Below are 20,707 nucleotides of genomic sequence, written 5' to 3'. Positions count from 1 at the left end.
AGGATGAGGTCCACCCCTTGGAGAATTTGCATTCAGCTTCCCTGTTTGCTCAGACATCATTTGCATGATGCTACACCCAAGGTTCAGCCTGTGGTGGAACAGGTTGTCTGCTTGTATTTCATTGTGTATCTATCCTGTTTATCCTTAAATGTTTCCATCACCCATGGAAGCTGGCACCTGAGGGCCCTGAGTCTTCCTTTCCTACCCCTCCCCTCCCCTCCCCTCCCCTCCCCTCCCCTCCCCTCCCCTCCCCTCCCAGGCTTTGGCAGCCTCTAGCCTGCATAATCTATAGGTCTGCCTAGTCCCCATGTTTCAGATATGCCACTGTGGCATTTGGGGATACATCTTGGGGGCCACACATTCTGTGTGGTACAAAGTTGCTATACCATTCAATCTAGGGGTAACTGATGGTGCCTCATATGGGTGGGCCACATTTTGACCCCCATTCATCAGGGGACACACCTGAGGCTTGTAGCTATTGTTTGCAATACTGCTCTGAATTTTCCTGTGTATTTTTGGGTGGATGTTACATTCATCCAACATTGTTACTGTTTCAAGATACACGGGAAGTTGAATAAGCCCATCATTCTTTATAGAAATCCAATAGACATGAGGGGAAGGGACTGAAGGTTCCCAGCAAAGCATAGGACTCCAGCCTCACCTGGCCTTAATGTCTCCATATCTCCATGGGCAGTTCTGAAACCCACCAACCACATCCTTCTCCATCCCTGTGTCCCCTCTGCCTGAGGACTTCCTCTGATCAGGGAAGACCCGGAGTACTAGATAGCCAGTGCTCTAGACATCTTTTCCAAGAGGACAGTCTCCTGATATCACCAATGCAGGAGCCCAAAGTACCAATCTCCATACATCCACAGTGGTCACTTCCTCATGCACGTGTCTCTGTTTCCCCTCCTTTGGAAGACTTTCTGCATAACCTCCCTAAATGATCTGCAGATCCCTTTTGTGGGAGCCCAGACTTAGAGCTTTGAACTTGAAAATAGGAATCCAAGAATAAAGGGCCCATCTGAAGCTGCATTCATCCGCCAGCTGCGTGAAGTGGCCTTAGGAAAACTATCTCACCCCATGTTCTTCCATTTCCTGTGCAGAATAGAAATTAAAATAGACACCTCCCCAGGGTTCTTTAGAGGGTAAGTGATGTAATTTATGCAGAATGCCTATTGAGGGCTGGCCACTTAGCAATGCTCAGCAAACGGTAGCTATCTTTTAACCTCCCAGGCAAACCACTGGGCAAAAGCTTGTCTCAACAAAACTGCAGGATTTCAATGGAGCAGGGACGAGATCCCTCAGGGCCAAACCTGGAGTGTGGACTCTGGTTTTGCTCGGAAGCCAAGTCCCTGCTCTGAATTTGGACGCAGATGTGTTACTTGTGAGCAACAATAATGTTTCTTAATAATGTTTTCTATATTTAGTGCCATTTCAGCCCAAAGCACGAAGGCTTTTTGGCTTCATAGACACATCCTTAATCATCCTTGCCTGCATTATTTTCTAAAAACAAAGAGGATGCAGCATATAAAATGCAACATATAACTGTTCCTGGAGTTGCTTGCTCGTGATTCTCCTCCAGGGCGGTCAAGCCAGCCAGGGCGGCAGCAGGCCACAGCCAGAAATGTGGGTGGCAAGCAGTGGCGGTCCTGACTGCAGGGTTCCTTTTGGATAAGAACAGCTCTGGCATTGACTACTACTAGTGCTTCAGGGCCATGCATGGTTCAGCTCCCCTCTGTACTGAGATATCCCTGAGTTCTAGCAGAACACAGCATTCAGCCAGATCTAACCTGAATGCACAGTTCCACAGGGTACCAAGCGAGGAATTCGATAAAGGCTAGCTAGCCATCACGCAGTCAAGACAGATATTTCCACCAACCTTGAAAGCTTCCCCAAACACACTCCATAAGAAGCCACCATCTCTGCCTGTTTCAGCAGCTTGCATTGCCAGCTCTCAAGGGCCACTAGTGCAGAGACCTATTGTGCTTCACCCACCTTGTTGTCTGGACTCTCTAGTTCAGTGCCACAGGCCTTTGCCCACTTCTAGGCTGCTCAGCATGCTTATCTCTAAGTCCCTATGGGTAGACATGGGGGATCACTTCTAATGTGGGGTTCAGCTGCTTTGATCGCTGTGAAGGCCTTACTGTGGGCGTGCTTGTGGACATTGCTTCATGGTTGCTGCCTGGCAGCAAGAATGTGCCTTATATGTGTGTTAACCCTCCCATATGCCTGGAAATGAAACCAGGCTCTCCTGGCATTGAGATGATCTCAAGAAGTCCTTTGAGAAAGGGGAAACTGAGGCAGAGAAGGACTGTGGGCTCCTGAGGAAGTAGGTGACTGCTGTAGGCAGATGCAGCATTCATTGTCACAGTGCCTGAGTCTTTCACAACTACCCAGTACCAGCTGAGTATGAGATCCAGTAGGTATGAGATCCGCTGTATCTAGTGTAGGTTCACTTGCATTTCCCAGGCTGTCGGGCAGGTGTTTTATATATGTACTGGCCATTTGAATATCTTAACTTAGCAAACTGTTCTAAGCTTTTTGGCCACTTTCTAAACTGGCTGGTGTTGTTTTATGATGGCTCACTGTAGGAAACTATAATCCGGGTGGTTTTCTTCTATCACACATAGCTGTGTTTTCTCCGGTCCCCGGCTTGTATTTTTCCATCCCCACCACCACCACTCACGCCCTGCCCCCAACCTTTTCCATGCTCAGAAATGAGGTCATGGGGGGGTGTGAGTGAATTTGACGACTGGTGAATTGGAAATAACACCTTTTCTTTGCCATTTTAGTGCTTCCCTTGTCTTCTCTCAGATTCAGCTTTTGTCTTAAAGCTGTGATCCATCTCAGATCAATTTACAGAGAGGTCACCATGCAGCCTTCTCTCTAAATACACACGCGCTGTGACAGCCAGACCTGCTGAGAGCATGCCTGCTCGGGACACACTTGCACTTTCACGGAAACAGACTGCCAATCCACACAGCTCCTTCTAGCCTTTCAGTGACTGCTCTGTCAGTCCTTCTGTCTGCTCTGATTGTTTCTTAGATCATGGACAGCTGCTTTAAGACTCAGGTGTGGTAGCCTGGAGAAAAATACCTCCTTGTGTGAGGGAACTGGTGGGTCCTGCTGGGAATGGTTAGACCACTGGAGAAACAAGCCCAGTCCCTTCCCCCTTGCAACTATAAGGTAATTTACAGTCCTGCCCCATGCATGCTACCTTGCCCCTTGGTATGATGACAAGGCCAGGCTAACTCATGAGGTGGGGACTTCCTACCACTGCCTGAAAACCTGCAAACTAAAGACCTTTCTTTGTCTCTGAGGACCGCTGCTCCCTCCAGGCCCTTCATGGTGATTGACAGCTGTCTCTCTTAATGCAGCCCCTCTCTGTTTTAGAAGGAAGTCTCTCTCTTCCCCCTCAAAGCCCATCCTGCTGCCTCTGCTCTCCCCATGGCTCTCTACCCGCCACCTTCCTATGAAAACTATAAGTTTTTCGAGACAGGGTTTCTCTGTGTAGCCCTGGCTGTCCTGGCACTCTGTAGACCAGGCTGGCCTCGAACTCAGAAATCCGCCTGCCTCTGCCTCCCGAGTGCTGGGATTAAAGGCGTGCGCCACCACGCCCGGCTGATTTCTTTTTTTTTTCTTTTTTTTTTATTTATTTATTTATTATATGTAAAGTACACTGTAGCTGTCTTCAGACACTCCAGAAGAGGGCGCCAGATCTCGTTACGGATGGTTGTGAGCCACCATGTGGTTGCTGGGATTTGAACTTTGGACCTTCGGAAGAGCAGTCGGGTGCTCTTACCCACTGAGCCATTGATTTCTATGTTCCGTCTGGGCTTCTCTTAGCTCCAATTGGCCAGCCCACATGGCCACAGTTTTTTGTCTGTTTGTTTGTTTGTTTTTGTTTTTGTTTTCTTTGATGGCTCAGCTAATCTGTGGCTTCTCCTCTCCCATACATTCTTCTGTTTCACGGTGGCTTCTCTCTTCTTCTCCCAAACCCACCATACCTTAACCCTACTCAGCTTCTCTCTGCCCCGCTATTGGCTGTCAGCATCTTTTTTCACCAATCACAATTAACTGGGGGCGGGGTCACTCAACATCAATATCTCGACTCTGAGGTGCCAGTCCTTTTTTGTTTGTTTGTTTGTTTTGTTTTGTTTTGTTTTGTTTTGTTTTTCGAGACAGGGTTTCTGTGTATAGTCCTGGTGGTCCTAGAACTCACTCTATAGACCAGGCTGTCCTCGAACTCAGAAATTCACCTGCCTCTGCCTCCCAAGTGCTGGGATTAAAGGTGTGCACCACCACGCCCGGCTTGGGGTGCCATTCTTGAGAACCCCAAATTAGCAATAGAATACCAACAGCATTAGGCCAACCCATTAGGCAGCTCCTTTCCCATCAGCCACCCTGGTTCCCAGCATCAGAATTAAACGAACTACATAGTGTGGGCAAGGAGAACCCCATACATACATGTTTTTCTTTTTGGGTTGATTTTAAGTAACTTGATTGTTTTCTCCATTGTCAGTTTCAAAAGAAATGTAAGAACATATCTACAACATTGTGAGCACTTTCAACGTATTGATGGATTTAGAGTACCTTGATGTCACTCCTATATTGAGGCTTCCCACCCAAGTCTCACCTAACAGCTCAGCCAATGTTTCGAGACAGGCATTTTGGATTATCTTTTTAAAAGATTTATTCCCAAATATTTTCTGTTCCCTGGACTATAAATGAGGTTGTTTGTTTGTTTGTTTGTTTGTTTTAGATTTCTAACTGGCTGCACATCTAATCAGAATGTTTGTATGTTGACATTGTCTTGTGAACACTGCTTGAGTGTTTTGTAATAAAAGTCTAGAATTTGCCATGCGGACGGACAATCATGTGTTGGAAGATCCAATTTTAGTTCCTATATACTAACCAGTTTGACCTCTTAGAATCCATCATGTTGGGGCTGGAGGGACAGCTCAGTTGTTGAGAGCACTGGCTGCTCTTCCAGGAGACCTGGGTACAATTCCCAGCACCTACCTGGCACCTTGCAACTGCCTGCAACTCCAGAACCAGAGGATTTGCTCCCTCTTGTGGCCTCCAGAGGTACTGCATGCACTGGGTGCATAAATAGTGAACAGCTATTGGCTGGATGGATGTGGATGGTGTCTGTCTGAGGGTTTCACTTTGTAGCCCTTCATTGCCTTGAATTTGCTTTGTAGACAAGACTGTCTTTGAACACACATGTTACACATCTACTGACGAGGCTAGGGTTGACTTTGTCAGTACAAAGGAAACTCCATTCCCCTGTGTTTTGGCAGTTAGACAAAAGCCAGCATACATCAGGAATTTGTAAAGCCGGTTCCCCTCTACCAAAGGAGCCCTTTCCCTTATCACTGGCAGAAGGGACAAATGACTACCTGTGGCGCCTGTTAAATACCAGAGCTGGGTCCAGGCTCCCTCAGTATCACAAGCACCTGTTACACATTTCAGAGTCCACACTAGCATCCTGGCTCTTCTCAGCTCCTCATACCCTGCCTCCTACCCTAAACTTCTCCAGCCCATGGTCTTCCCTCCCTCAGCTATTCAGTTCTCCTTATAACCCTGCTAGGTCAGCAGTGCTCTCTCGAACATCTCTTGGCCTCATTCTCTTTGTCTTCATCTCTCACCCCGCACATGCACACACGTGCACACACACTTATATAAGTGTGCCTGCACATGCACACTCACATGTGGGTGCACACATACATGAACACACACACATACACTGGTGTGCGCATGTACATACACACATGAACACTCACATGTAGGTGTGCACTCACAGACACTTGCATACATTTACCCACATGCACACATAGAGGCTCACACACACATATACAAGTATGCATGCATGCATGTGCACACATACACATGCACACTCACATGTGGGTGCACACATACGCACACACTCACACACATAGGCTGGTGCGCATGTGCTCATGCACACATGCATACTCACATGCATGTGCATGCACACACACATGTACACATATGCACACATGCACACACATACGAGGGTGCACACATGCCTGCATGCACATATGTGCACACACACATCCACACTCACATGTAGGCACACATGGATCCATGCACATGCACACAGGAATGCATACACATACACACACCTTCTGCAGGATATGTTCAGCAAAACATCTACAATAAAATCCTTCCCCATCAGGCGGTCATACCATCAAGTTCTGCAGGCTTGGCCATGAGGCCCCTTGGGGTTTGTTTGAGGGTTTGGTGGTGGTGGTGGTGGTGGTGGTGGTGGTGGTGGTGGTGGTGTGTGTGTGTGTGTGTGTGTTTTTCTGATCTCAGGTTTTGTTGTTTTTCCTTTTCTGCTGCCTCTCATGTTGGTTGGACAGATGTCCACATCCTGTCTCACTCCTGCTCCCTGCTCCTCAGCCACCTTCAGCATCACTCGGAGCTGCTGCTATAAGCAGTGCGGTCTCCACCTTCCACTCATCTCCAACTAATAGACTTGATAGCTTTAGATTTATAGCAAAATTAAATGAAAATGCAGTTCCTATCTACCCCCTCCCTACACCCTCAGTGACAGACATGTCATACTGTCATACTCTCTGGAGTCCACAGCTCACTGCGGGCCACTCTTGGCTTTACATATTCTCCAGCCCAGTGTCCCCCAGTGTGGCCTCATAATCGATAGCTTTAACCTCCTTGGCTTCCAGAAGTCTGATGGCGCCTAAAGTCCCACCTCCTCAGGAAGCTGAGGGTGGGGAATCATTGAGACTAGCATGTGAGAATCAAAACCAAGGCGGCTATCAGGGAGTGTGTGTGTGTGTGTGTGTGTGTGTGTGTGCGTGCGTGTGTGTGTGTGTGTGTGTGTGGTGTATGGGTTGTGTGGTTGTGTGTGGGGTGCATGTATGTATGTATGTGGGGGGGTATGTGTGCATGTATGTGTGGTGTGTGTGTATGTGTGTGTGTAGTGTGTGTGTATGTGTGGTGTGTGTGGTGTGTGTATGGTGTGTGTGTATGTGTGGCATGTATATGTGTGTATAGTGTGTGTGTAATATGTGTGTATGTGGTATGTGTGTGGTGTGTGTGTGTATAGTGTGTAAGGTGTGTATGTGTGTGTGGTGTGTATATGTGTGGTGTGTATATGTGCGTATACTGTGTGTGTAATGTGTGTGTATGTAATGTATGTGTGTGGTGTGTGTGTATGTGTAGTGTGTATGTGGTGTGTGTGTGTAGTGTGTGTGGTGTGTGTAATGTGTATGTGTGGCATGTGTATGTGTGTATAGTGTGTGTGTGATTTGTATGTATGTGGTATGTGTGTGGTGTGTGTGTATATGTGGTGGGTATGATGTGCATGTTTATGTGGTGTGTATGTGTACATAGTGTGGTGTGTGTGTGTGTAGTGTGTGTGGTGTGTGTATATGTGTGTGTAGTGTGTATGTGTGACATGTGTGTATGTATGTGTAGTGTATATGTGTAGTGTGTGTGTATGTGTGGTGTGTGTATATGTGGTGTATATGTATGGTATATATGTGTGTGGTATGTGTGTGTATCGTGTGTATATGTGTGGTGTGTGTGTATGTGTTTGTGGTGTGTGTGTGTATGAAGTGTGTATGTGTGGTGTGTGTATATGTGGTGTGTATGTGTGGTGTGTGTATGTGTAGTGTGTATTGTGGTATGTGTGTGTATGTGGTGTGTATGTGTGTATGTGTGGTGTGTATGTGTGTATATGTGGTGTGTGTGCATATGTGGTGTGTATGTGTGGTGTGTGTGTATATGTGGTGTGTATGTGTGGTGTGTGTGTGTGGTATGTGTGTGTGGTGTGGGTGAATGTGTGTGTGTGTTTCAACTGCTCCTTGCTGCCTCCCACCAACCATCTTCCCTGTCTCCATGGTTTTCCCTTTTCCTGTAGTTGGAACCTTTCTGACCAACTTCTTTCACTTGCTCCTGTGCAGTGGGGCCCTTTCTCCGCCTTTCCCATCTCTTGTCCATAGATACCAATCTCTGTTCCTCCATTCCCTGCTACAGGCAGCTTGGTGGCTTCCGGCACCGGCAGTTATGAATGCTGCCGCTCTGTATATCTCTGCCCAGGATCCTGAGAAGGTGGGGTGGGCACAGGGAAAGAAAATATGCTGTGCACCTGAGATCACAGTTGTGCAGACCACACAGACGGGGACAGACCCCCACCCCCACCCCCAAGAACAGTGTCGTGCCGTATACACACCCCCATGCCTGATGACTCCGAATCACCATGACATTGGCTTGAGGACATCAGAGTCCTTGGCGCCTTGGCTGGGCTGATCACTGAAATGCCCTCTGCCAGTCCTCCGGCTGCTGAGACACTGACTTCCCAGCAGGGCGAACTCCGAGGACCTGTTGCTTTAAGAAGGCCAGGCAAAGTCACTGTTAATCATATAACTTTATTGTCCTCCTGGGTCATAAAGGAAGTGTGTCCCCCCCTCCCCCTCCCTCTGAATGTCAGTTTTATGGAGCCCATAAACAATGAGCCGGCCAGTGACCCCTTCCAGCCTTAGCACATCCCCACAGGCTGTTTAGAAGGTAGACTGGTTTGGAGGGCAGCTGCAGGGCCTGGGAGAGACAAGAAGTGGGACAGGAGGTGAGTCTGGTCCCTCTTGGTTCCCAGGGCAAGGACGGAGAGTCAGTCCACTCTCTGTTAGGGGGAGGGTGGCGCTGAGAGGGAAAATATCTGCACCTTCTGTTGACTTCAGGGCTCCTGGGAGGCTTGTCTCGTTGAGTCTAAGGAACGGGGCTTATTTTCCCTAATGTGGTGGCTGATGGTGATGATGACAATGATGATGACTGATGACGGGACCCAAAGAAAGGTAGAACTATCGTTGTTGTTGTTGTTGTTTGGGTCTCGCTCCATTTTGGTTTCGGTTTTTCGGAGCTTTAGGAAGTTTCTATTGAGTGCATGCAGCTGGGAGAATGCTTAGAACCCCGCATCTGCTGCTTGCAGTCCGCACCATATGAATAGAGTAGTAGCAAGCCCCGTGGAGTTGTGAGCCATTGCTGACTGACTGCTGGGTGAGGCTTGGCAGTGCGCGTCCCTTATTTTCCATTTCGGGAAGGATCTCACTGTATAACCCAGGCTGGCCTCCCATTCACCGTCTCCCTGCCTCGGCCGCCCCAGTTGGAGGATTATCGGTGTGTGTCAGCATGCGCACCACCCCTGAAACTCATAAAGCTTTTTCTATAGGGTCAGAGAGCTAAGATGAAGTTGGCACCCATGCAGGAGACTGAGACAGGGAAGAGGGAAGATGTCCAAATCAGCTTTGGGGTTAGGGCACAGAAAAACCGACAGCCCTATTCAGCTCAGTATGCAAAGAACACCCACCTGCCTGACCCAGATAGCATTCCGTGTACAATTGCAACAGAATGACAGACTTTCCTGACTGTCCCTTTAACCAAATCTTTGTGTCCTTCTGCCACTCGATGACAGGAGTCCTGGGCAGGGTCAGGAATTGTCTGAAACATAAACAGTTCCTGGAAGTGGGTGAGGCAGGGACAGGTTCCTTGAATGTTCCCCTATAACCCAAGCTGGAGTCGGACTTAAGACTCAGCGGCCATGGTCTGCTGCATGGGGAAACCCCATAGGGCAGGGCGCCTCTCCCATTTGTGCCTATTTGAATCCTACCAGCTGGATTCTGCCTGGGAACCTTGAACCTGACACCCCAGTGGCTCCCCCAGAATTGACAGACCCCTGTTTAGAGGACATAAGAGCTGGGTTTCCTCTGCTCCCCTGCTGTGTTGTCCAAACATTCTCAAAGAGGGACCTCTTAGATTCCCCTAAGATTGTCCTAGAATGAAACTCAGCACTCCCGAGCTAACATGTGAGATCTCCAGCTCCAGGCAGGCAGCGTTTATTGTGGACACTTGCCTGGGAAGTCCGCAGCAGCCAGCAGGAGCTAAGGCGACAACAAGCAAGAAACTGCCTGGCCTGCCAAGGCTGTGTGCAAGGCTCCTCAGCCTGGAGGAAGCTGCTCTTTGGAACACAAGGCCCTTGCCTACCTTTGCTGCACTCAGTACCAGGGAGTCCTCCCCCGTGTGCTCCATCAGCCAGCGGGTATTCTGCATAGCCTGCTGCTCACTCTGCTCCTGGAGTTTCCCTAGGAAACAAATTGCCTGTGAATGCCAGCGAGCTCTCCCGCAGGTCAGGGCTCAGCATCAGTTAAACGGACTCCCTCTCCTCAGACTCTTTCTCTTCTATGCTTAAAACCTTTGCGGTCCAGAGGGATCCCAAGGAGATGACAGTTGCCTGCAGCAATGATTTACAAGCATCCTTGACTAACGCTGACTTTTCTCGGAGCTACTAAGACGTCCTCAAAACACAATGTCTGCACGCGCCTAAACTCCTTCTAACCAGGATGTGCCATGAAGCCTGGGAAGCAGGGAGGAGCGTCATCCACAGGGGTGAATCTGACAGGGGATGGGCTTTGCCACCAGGTTGGGAAGGATGAATCACTTGACAATTAGAAACTGCCCCACCCCCACCCTTAAGTCCAGGGGTTTTGGGCTACCTGAGGGGAATGAATGTTAGCATTTTGTCTAAGCTCTGCTACACAGTTACCTGGCAACAGCCAGGTGTGCCTGACTCACTATAAAAGGGGCTACCTGCCCCCTCCTCTCTCTCTCTTGCTCCTGCTGTCTGTCCCTTCACCCCTTTCCCCCTTTTCCCATTCTCTTCCCACCTCTGCTTCTCTTCTCTTCTCTCTCCCTCTCCCCCCCCCTTGCTTTTATCTGCCTCTACTATCCTCTTGACTTGACTCCCCTCTCCATGCCCTGAATAAACTCTATTCTATACTATACCATTGTCCGTGTGGCTGGTCCCTCAGGGGGAAGGGATGCCCTGGCATGGGCCCATGGAGGCACGCCCTTCCCCCACACCTGACTACACCTCCGACAAAACCTATTCCTCCTCTCTTTATCTTTTTATAAAGACATCAGTGAAGACAGACAATGCATGCTTTTTCTCATGTGGAAATCTATTCAACAGGGAACAGGGAGGTAAAAGAAAGAATTATTAGGAAAGCGGAAGGAGAGGATGAGAAGACAGATGGGCGCCATCAAAACTTGAATGTGTTCATGTGCAGAAATGTCACAGTGAACGCCCTCGATCTGTGCTAGTAAGCATCTATAATTACGACGGAATAAAGCATATGGAAGATACGACAGGGAGACCCCAGATGCCCAGGCCGATGGAGATGTCCTGAGCATCCCATGTCCCAAAGACTGACACACCAGGAAAGGGCAAGTCACAAGAGAGGTTAGGGCAAATCTTGTCTGTCAGCCGGCCTTAGTGACCCTGGGACAGCAAGGCGGCAGCAGGGACCAGAACGAAGGCAGTGCATTTGCCACAAGCCCACAGACTGCCCTGAGGATTCTGCACAGGCTCCTTGCTTGCTTTCAAGTCCACTGGGAGGAAACAGTGTTATCTTATGTTTCCCTGTGATGGCCAACAATGCTTCTGAATCAGGGCTGTGTTTGTGGACACGTGGCTGGCTGGCTGGCTGGCTGGCTGGCTGGCTGTTTTACATGGGAGTTTTCTTTTCCTCTTTTCTCTTGGGAAAGAATCCGTTCTTTGCAGTCTGTATAAAGAGTGCAAAGAGCTCACTCAGTGAGCTCTTTGTGCTGAATTGTGTATATGTCACAGCCTGACTGTGGCCCCAGCGGGTGTGCCACTCACTTTGTCTCCGAACAAAGACACCCTAAGAGAACCATAGGCTAAGGCTAAGGCTCATCCTTATGTAGCCAGGAATACTGGTGTCTGCCCAAGTCCTGATTCCTGCGTCCCCTAGAATCCAATACAAGTATGAAAATGCTGCTTCGAAACCCGAGAGATTCCATCCCTCAAATCCAAAGGACAGCCCCTCATTAACTCCTTTTTGAAAAGTTATTTATTGATTATATGTAAGTACACTGTAGCTGTTTTCAGACACACCAGAAGAGGGCATCGGATCCCATTACAGATGGTTGTGAGCCACCATGTGGTTGCTGGGATTTGAACTCAGGACCTTCAGAAAAGCAGTCAGTGCTCATAACCTCTGAACCTTCTCTCCAGACCTATTTATTTTTATTTTATATGTATGACTGTTGCCTGCATAGATGCCTGTGTCCTACCTGGGTGCCTTATATACCCAAGGAGACCAGAAGAGGGTGTCAGATTCCCCTGGATCTGGTGTTACTGTAGTTGAGAGCTGCCACAACTTGGTGCTGAGAACCAAGTCCCAGACCACTACTCCCCATATCTCTGAGCCATCTCTCCCAGCTTCCTTATTTTGTTATTTTCTTCTGAGGTGGCTTGGAGTTCACATTCAGATGCACATGAGAACCTTTCCCGCCTCACCTTGCACAACCTGCAGCACAGGGACCCAGCTAGCTATGCACACTGGCATGCTCCTGTGTGTGTGGCTCCCCTCCCCCATCCCCTCCCCCAGCCCCACCCCCATCCCTCCGGCTGCGCCTTGGTAACCACTTCCTTCCTGAACTCACTCATCCCTGACCCCTGTTCGTCACTAACCCAAGATCACCCGATTTCTAATGTTGTCACTTAGAGCATTGAATAAATACAGGCATACCCATAATTTGGGTGACTAGCCGCCTCACTCAGAACCAGCACTCTAACCCATCCAAGTTGTTCCTATAGAAGGAGGTTCTCTTTATGACTGCCTCGTGCTCCCTGTCCTGAGAGGAGCGTGGTTAGTTTATCCAGTCACGCAGGAGGGTGTCTGGCTTGTTTCCAGGTTGGAACCATTTCCAGCCAGGTGGCTAGCTCACAGGTGAGCATAGATTTCCTGCCCTCTTCCCCGGAAGGTCAGCTACTGTCAAACGTCTCCACAGAATCCCCATGACACCAACAGGATATGAGGGACCCAGGTTAGTCCTCCCTGGCCCTGGGTATGGTCAGCCTTTTTGATCGCAGGATAAGCATTTGGATTTGCCTTTCTAGTGACTGTGGATGCTGCCTAGGTCTCATGCTTACACCTGTCTGCACACAGTCAGTGGGTCACCTCTTGCCTGTTTCCAAATTGAGTTGTCTTCTGCTGTGGGGTCCTGATGGCTTTTCCCACACACTGTATTCAAATCCTGGTCAGATACTCCGCTCGTAAATATTCCGCCCGAGCTGCAGATTTGTCTGCTGCTGCTCTCCGTTGGGGATGGGGTGGCGTGACTTATTTTTTACTTACTTCATTTTTATTTTATTTATTTGTTTCTTCACTTATTTTGACTTTTCAAGACAGGGTTTCTCTGCATGTAGCCCTGACTTTCCTGGAACTTGTTCTGTAGACCAGGGCCTGGTCTACACACACACACACACACATTCACACATGCACACACATGCGAGCACACACACACACACACACACACACACACATTCACACACATATACACCAAAACACGGAATCTGTTTTGTGTTGGCAAACTACCCTTGAGCATGTGGCTGCCTGAAGCGTGGTTTCAGGCTGTCTTTTCATCCCCCTAACACTATTCTTCCTACAACAACAATTAATTTTGATCAAGTGGCTTAGTGATTTCCCCTGTGTATTTGGGCGGCACGTCTAGGAAGTCCCTGATTTCCTCCACACTCTGCAGGTTGTGTCCCTGTGTGTTACGCTTTACAGCCATGGACAACACATTTTGCATGAGCTTTTTCCCTGTGGAATAATCTATTTCCACAAAAGAGCTTGCTGCATGGTTTTGTTTTGTTTTGTTTTGTTTTGTTTTGTTTTGTTTTGTTTTGTTTTTTGGACAGGAAGAAAAGCCTGCAATACTGGATTAAGGAGGATTGACATCTTTGCTGTGTCAAATTTACTGGATCATCAACACCAGTTGTTATTTACTTACATATCTTTTCCGGCGGCTTTGGGAGTTTGGGGCATATAAATTCTGCATGTTTTGTTATGTGTGTACCTGAGTCGTCAAGCTTTTCTGAGTAACTATCAATGCAATTGAAATTTTAATATAATTGTTGCATATTATTAGTATTGTGTGTGTATCTCATGACCTTGTTAAATTCACTTGTTGGCTCCAGAAGAGGTGTGCGTTGCATTTTGTAGAATCCTTGGAATGTTCTGTGTAAAGAGTCGTGGCATCAGCAGTCAGGGGCTGCTAGTTTATTTCTTCCTTTCTGACCTGTGTGCTTTTTTTTTTTTTTTTTTTTTTTTTTTGTCTTTTCGAGACAGGGTTTCTCTGTATAGCCCTGGCTGTCCTGGAACTCACTTTGTAGACCAGGCTGGCCTCGAACTCAGAAATCCTCCTGCCTCTGCCTCCAAGTGCTGGGATTAAAGGTGTACGCCACCACTGCCCTGCCTTTTTTTTTTTCCTTTTAAAGATTTGATTTATTTATTTCATGTATATGAGTACACTGTAGCTGTCTTCAGACACACCAGATGAGGGCATATGGATCCCATTACAGATGGTTGTGAGACAGACACCATGTGGTTGCTGGGAATTGAACTCAGGACCACTGGAAGAGCAGTCAGTGCTCTTAACAGCTGAGCCACGATTTTTCTTCTTACAGGATGTGAAGCCAGGTGGCCATGGGTTATCTACACCCACTCGCTTGAAAGGTTCTGGGTCTTAGGTAGGGAGCACCGTTTGGATGATTAGGAGACACAAGCTTGAGGCAAAGATGCCATTATTTATGATAGACAGGTGACTGTAGGCCATACAGAGAGGCCAGCAGCATAAGAACAAAGAGAGGCCAGCAGCATAAGAACAAAGACAGAAGGTGACCTGTAGGTGAGTGCCTTTATTGTGACCTGTAGGTGAGTGCCTTTATTGTGACCTGTAGGTGAGTGCCTTTATTGTGACCTGTAGGTGAATGCCTTTCTTGTGACCTGTAGGTGAATGCCTTTATTGTGTCCTGAGAATTACTGCATGGGGTTCCTCCTGGGGAATTATAATTGGTGATTTAAAGCAAGCAGACATGAGTTCTGAAAGTTCCCAGTGTTGGCGAAATGGTTACCATAGCATAGGGCTGCACATTGTGTGCCGGGTGTGGGGCAGCAGGTGAGTCAGGTAGGCTGTATCTAGCTGCCCAGAGGGGGGTGGTCAGCTGGAGGAAGTGGTTTAAGGCAGACATCTGGGTTGACACCTGGGTAGATGGGAGGCAGACAACCAGAAGCTGGGTCGGGGTGACTGAACCTGCACTCAAAGTGAACCCACAGGGAGTGTAAGGTCACATGACACCAGAAGACCGGCCTATAGGCGGTAAAACAGAGAAGGCTTAACAGGTTAATCTAGGCCAGTGGTTCAACCTTCCTAATGCTGAGACCCTACAATACAATTCTTCATGATGTTGTGACCTCCAACTATAGAATTATCCCTTCACTACTTCCCAGTAATTTCACTACTGTGATCTTAGGCGACCATTGTGAAAGGGTCGTTAGTGACCCATAAGTTGAGACCCAATGATTGATTGATTTGGGGTTTTTGTTTTTTTGTTTTTATTGTGTCCAGTGAATAAACACTAGCAAATATATTTTAGGAAGGAAGAAAGGAAGGGAGGGGAGGGGAGGGGAGGGGAGGGGAGGAGGGGGGAGGAGGGGAGGAGAGGAGAGATGGAAGGAAAGGAGAGGACGAGAGGAGAGGAAAGGAAGACGGGAGGGGAGAAGATAGGAAAGGGTAGAGAGGAAGGGAGGGGAGAAGAGGAAGGGAGGGGAGGGGAGAGGAAAGGAAAGGGGAGGGGAGGGGAAGGGAGGGGAGGGGAGGGGAGGGGAGGGGAGGGGAGGGGAGGGGAGGGGAGGGGAGGGGAGGGGAGGGGAGGGGAGGCATAATGGCTGAAACTGGTGCTCCCATCATATGGAAGGCTGCAGTATAAAGATAGCCCAAGTCAGAGGCCAGCCTGGACTACATAGCAAATCCTGCCAAAAGCAAGGTAGGAAGGGAGCACAAAACGCCCGGAAATAGATCAGACCAGGCCACTGCTCCTGTCATGTTGAATATCCATAGGAGGGGGTGTTACAACAGCTTGTTGTTGAAGACGCACGGAGATGGAGTGTGGTGTCTGCACGTGGAAGCATCTTCCGGGGTTCACATAGCAGGCTATACCATCCAGCCCCAGCCGCAGAACTTCCTTAAGGGACTCCATGCCATCTGCATGTGCCGTCACAGTGTCGCCCGACCCTGTGCTGCTTGAAATGGTATTCTCACGGCTGATGACCTGATTTGCTAATTTTGGAGTTTTTAGGGGCATGAGCCTGGTGATGATCGATGTACCTTCATGGCAGGTTCTATGGGGCACCAATGCAACCCAGTCTCCGCAGTAGACTAACACAGCAGTTAGACACAGGAGGACATGCACAGCGCCCCTGCATTCCTGTGAAGCCCATGAGCCGGCATCTGCTTAGATCAGGACAGAGGTGGCCTGGGGAGGGACGGCGACAAAGGGAGCCCAAGGAGACTTCTGGTGCAGGACATGTTCTGTTCCTTAGCTGAAGGTGACCAAGATGTGAGGGGGAAAACACTTCTTTCTCGTTGTAAAATTAATATATATGTTCATGGTGGAAAATAAGGGTTCTCTGAGACATCAAAAATAGCACAATGGAATCTCATAAACAAAAGATAACTATTGTTAGTGTTCTGGAAGCTTCCCTCCCAACATGTTTGAAAAAAAAAAATGGAAGCATTCTATGTTACTTTTCAAAGATCATTTGAATGAAGCTTTTGAGGTTTGTTGAATGTGTATGTGCTTAATGTGTTTTATGTGTTTAATGTGTATGTGCTTGTCTCTGTACTGTGTACCTGCCTCATACCCGTGGAGATCACAAGGGGCATTCCATCCCCTGGGACTGGAGGTTTGTGTAGATGGTTGACTGTGAGCCCCTGTGTGGTGCTAAGAATCAGACCCCGGTCCTCTGCGAGAACAGCAAATGTTCCTAATCTCCGAAAGATTTCCTTAGCCCCTAAAAACCACCTTTTAAGTCTAATAACAAATGTTAACTTCTGTTGGTTTTTTTTTGTTTTGTTTTGTTTTGTTTTTAGAGTCAAGGTCTTGCTATGTCATCCTGGCTGGCTTATCATGGGTAAATCCTCCTGCCTCTGCCTCCAGACATGAACATTTTTAAATAATTATTTAGCTTTTTCCTCTTCTTTCCATTTTAGACAGGATCTTGTTGTGCAGTTAAAGCTAACCTTAAACTTGTTCTTCTCACCCACCTGGCCCGCTAACTCCTGCCCCACTCTCCCTGGGATTTAAAGGTGTGCTGAGCTGGATTTATTATCAATAGTAGAATATGAGTCTACAATGCAGACACATCATATCTAATTTAACAAATCCTGAGGCCCACAAGATGGCTTGATGGTTAAAGGCACTTGCCAACAAGCCTAGAGACCTGAGTTTGGTTGCCAAAATCCACATAGCGAAAGGAGAGACCAGACTCCTACAAGTTGGTTTGCTACATTTTGGTTGCTGGTGAGAGTTAAGCGTCAGGCCAACAAAGAAGAGTCTATGAATTCCTTTATAGAGTCTCTGAGTTTGGGGGCCATGAACAAATGCTTAGCTAGGACACGAAGGTCTCCCCTTCCTTGAAGTGAAGATAGAATCACTTCAAAGGGTGATGTCATGACCGTCTGCGAGTCCCAGAACTGGGCTGGTCAGGAAATAGGAAAGAGACAAGTTATGATCAGCCTGGGACCTGAACCTTGTAAAACCAACCACCCAGCCCAGTTTTACAGGGCAAGCCAGAAAAGGCCAGGCCTGCTCCACCCAGCCCGCTTCCTCTCTGCAGGCCCATCCTGAGAACACCATGTTTTCACTCACTGGCGCATTGACCCCACTCTGCCATGCTAATTGTCCCCATAAAACGAGCACCGTGAGAATGCTGCCCATATTTAGAGCCCCCGAAGCCTGCCTGCCTTATCTAGCTTTAACAGTGTCTGGAGAACATCAGCCCTGGGGCCACTGGCAATGGACCAGGACAAGCAGGCAACAGAGAAGAGGAGAAACCGGTACCCAGGGAGGCCCTGCTACCTGTGATGGACAGCCCAAACATCCTTCCACAGTAGCACCTGTGGCTCACACAGGGATAGTAGTACCCTTAGCCACCTGCTTGTCTCCACGGCTGTCCTGCCAGCCTCCATTGGTTTCTCTTCTTTGGTTTGTAGAACGAGAAGAACTTATCCAGGGCGTGCTGGCCCAGGTGGCGGAACAATTCTCCAGGTACCGTAACAATTCTCCAGGTACCATAACAATTCTCCAGGTACCAAATGCTCTCTGTACATCCTTTCCAGACTCACGGGAGCTGGCCCTTAGCCAGTCAGCCCTCTGTAGCTTCTGTAGCCAGCCTAGCAAACCTTCACCATATCCCCAAAACCTTGTCCAATGGCCGCTTGTAGAACATGAGTTCTGGAGGTGGTGAATACATCCCCCTTCATTCTTCTAAGGCTCAGAGCTATCTACAAAACACCCTCTACCAAGGGGTGTCTCCCACTGAGATGCTGTTGTGTGAGTGGATGGCTTCCCTTTAGTTTGCCAACACCTTTAGTTGTCAGTTTCCCAAAGTGACTTCTGTATGGTATGTTCTTGTCGCTCAGAACCAAATGATTGAACCACCATGGGGCATGGCACCCCACAGCTGTCCTTACTGGGCAGGGCAGGACACAGGCATGGGTCAACCCAGCTTAAGTTTACTCTGAGAGCCCAGGACAGAGTAGTAATAACACCAGACTCGGAGACATTATGCATTCCTTAAATGCACCTCCTGCTGTCTTGGTCCCCTCCCCAGGCTCCCTGGAGACCTCACCCCAGGCAGGGACCTATAAACGTTTGCTGGTCTGGGTCTTGTGTTTTATCTTTTTTCCCTGCTTTTTGCCCCCAGAGCGTTTAAGATCAACGAGCTGAAAGCCGAAGTTGCAAACCACCTGGCCGTGCTGGAGAAACGGGTGGAATGTGAGTGGAGTTGTTGTTGTTGTTGTTGTTGTTTTTCCTTTCTGCTTATGTTGTCTTTTAACCTCTGTTGGAATCAGCCACTTAGAACAGTGAGCAGTTCGGTGCTGAAGGCAAATGCATGCTTTCTGTGTGCCACTCTGATTTGACAGAGGCTGGCCAAGGGCAGATCTCAGCACACGTTTCTGTTAAAGCTTGTATGAAGCTTTGTGCACCAAACACAAACCATAAACCCCAACGGCCTCTGTCTGGCCCGGTAGAACCTCTGCCAGGGCTGTAGCTCTTGTTCCTCTCTCCGTGAGGCAGGAGGGTGGGGAGGGGGGGGTCTTCTCTTCTCTTCACACAGCTGTGCAGCTTGCTTCTGCAGTTTGGAATAGGTGACATTTTGGTCCCAATTTCTGACCACTGCAAGCAAGAGAGAGTCAAGTCCAGTTTCCATTCCATTTCCAAAGAGCCAGCCAGATTTGGGGAAGGAAATAGCTTCAAGTCACCTCATCCGCAGTGACTGGATTGATGAAGGATCGATGCTTCTGCTCCACAGGCCCATGGAGCCCGTGTTGCACCCTCAGCTCCACAGCCAGGCTCTCTGTCACTGTCAGGCTCAGCCTGGTGATACCCGGGCACCTGATTTATTAACTTGGGCTGAGTAAACAAAATTCAAACAGGAGACCAACACCCCTGAAGAATATGTGGCTGACTCTGTTCATAAGACAAAATGCTGCTTTTTTTTTTGGGGGGGGGGTTGATTTTTTTAATTGCTTCTCATACAAGACGTGGCTCATCGGAATAAGCTGGTACATGTTTCCCACCATCCCGTGTGTACCTCTCAGAGTTCATTGGCTTTCCCCAAGTCAGCTGGTCTTTGGGTCCTCAAGACTATCTTGTTCCACCTGGGGATGGTGAGGAGCCACAGAAAAGTTAGTGACCGCTCCAGTAAAGGACGGCACACAGGAGGCATGTGTAAGTCACAGCAGTGCCCACTCCGAGGTGCTGGAAGCTGACCACTCCAGCTTGGGAAGTGTCAGCAAGGCTGGTTCCTCTGGGATCTTAGAGAGAGTCAGTTCTAACCTGACTCCTGTTAGTCCTTCCCACTCCCTAGCTGGGATCAGTGTATGGCTTCCGCCTGATCCTGTCGCCCATGCCCTTCCTGTTTCTTGTAAGGACACTGCCATTTGAATCGAGGATGTTCCCATTTCAAGTTCTTTACCTAATATCTGCCAAGGATCTTTTGTTTAAATCAAGTGGTAGTCTCAGGATCCTGGCCCTGGGTGGCTGGGCAGGCTGCCAGGAAGATACTGTGAGTCACTGTTCCATACAGACACACAACTAGGCACAAACATATACACAAAGACATGAACAGACACACTGGAAAGCATGTGTGCACACACAGGCCCATCTGGGTGTCACTAACTGTTATCTGTGTCTCAGGGTTAGGGACACCCAGCTGTAAACCCCCACACCGCACTGACCTTGTAGTGAACGGAATTTCCTGCTTGCTCTTTGACCTTAAACCAAATACACGTTTCTCCTCTGTGACTGTCAGCACTCCCCCCCCCCATTCTGTGTAAATGTTTAGCTTTTAAGGAGTCTGGGATTACTAGAGGGTCAAAGGTGATTTCATAACCATGGAACAGCCTGGCCCTTGCCTCCTATCCTGCCCAGAGCTATTCACTTCCTTCCTGGTATGTTGTGGTGGGGACACAGGGCATCCCTGCTCCATCTACTCTTTGTACTCATGCCCTGGACCGACACCAAGACCTAAACACCAGTGTGGCCCGCAGCCAGAGCTAATGCCAGAAG

General features: G+C 48.6%; 1 protein-coding gene across 3 annotated transcripts in view; it reads left to right on the top strand.

The window, feature by feature from the left end:
• Pde9a (phosphodiesterase 9A) overlaps positions 1 to 20,707 on the top strand; it is an 89,177-nt gene that overhangs the window by 37,974 nt on the left and 30,496 nt on the right. For all 3 annotated transcript variants that reach the window (XM_021149322.1, XM_021149321.1, XM_085833263.1), the window contains exons 5-6: positions 18,127 to 18,181; positions 18,840 to 18,910. In XM_021149322.1, the coding sequence (XP_021004981.1) occupies positions 18,127 to 18,181; positions 18,840 to 18,910 (126 nt within the window). The remainder of the gene's footprint in view (positions 1 to 18,126; positions 18,182 to 18,839; positions 18,911 to 20,707) is intronic.

This window comes from Mus caroli, unplaced genomic scaffold, assembly GCF_978045245.1.
Source record: "Mus caroli unplaced genomic scaffold, Mus_caroli_1 scaffold_18, whole genome shotgun sequence".
In the NCBI taxonomy this organism is placed as follows: domain Eukaryota; kingdom Metazoa; phylum Chordata; class Mammalia; order Rodentia; family Muridae; genus Mus; species Mus caroli.
Note: the sequence above shows the minus strand (reverse complement) of the source record. Positions and strands in the feature narration are given on the sequence as shown.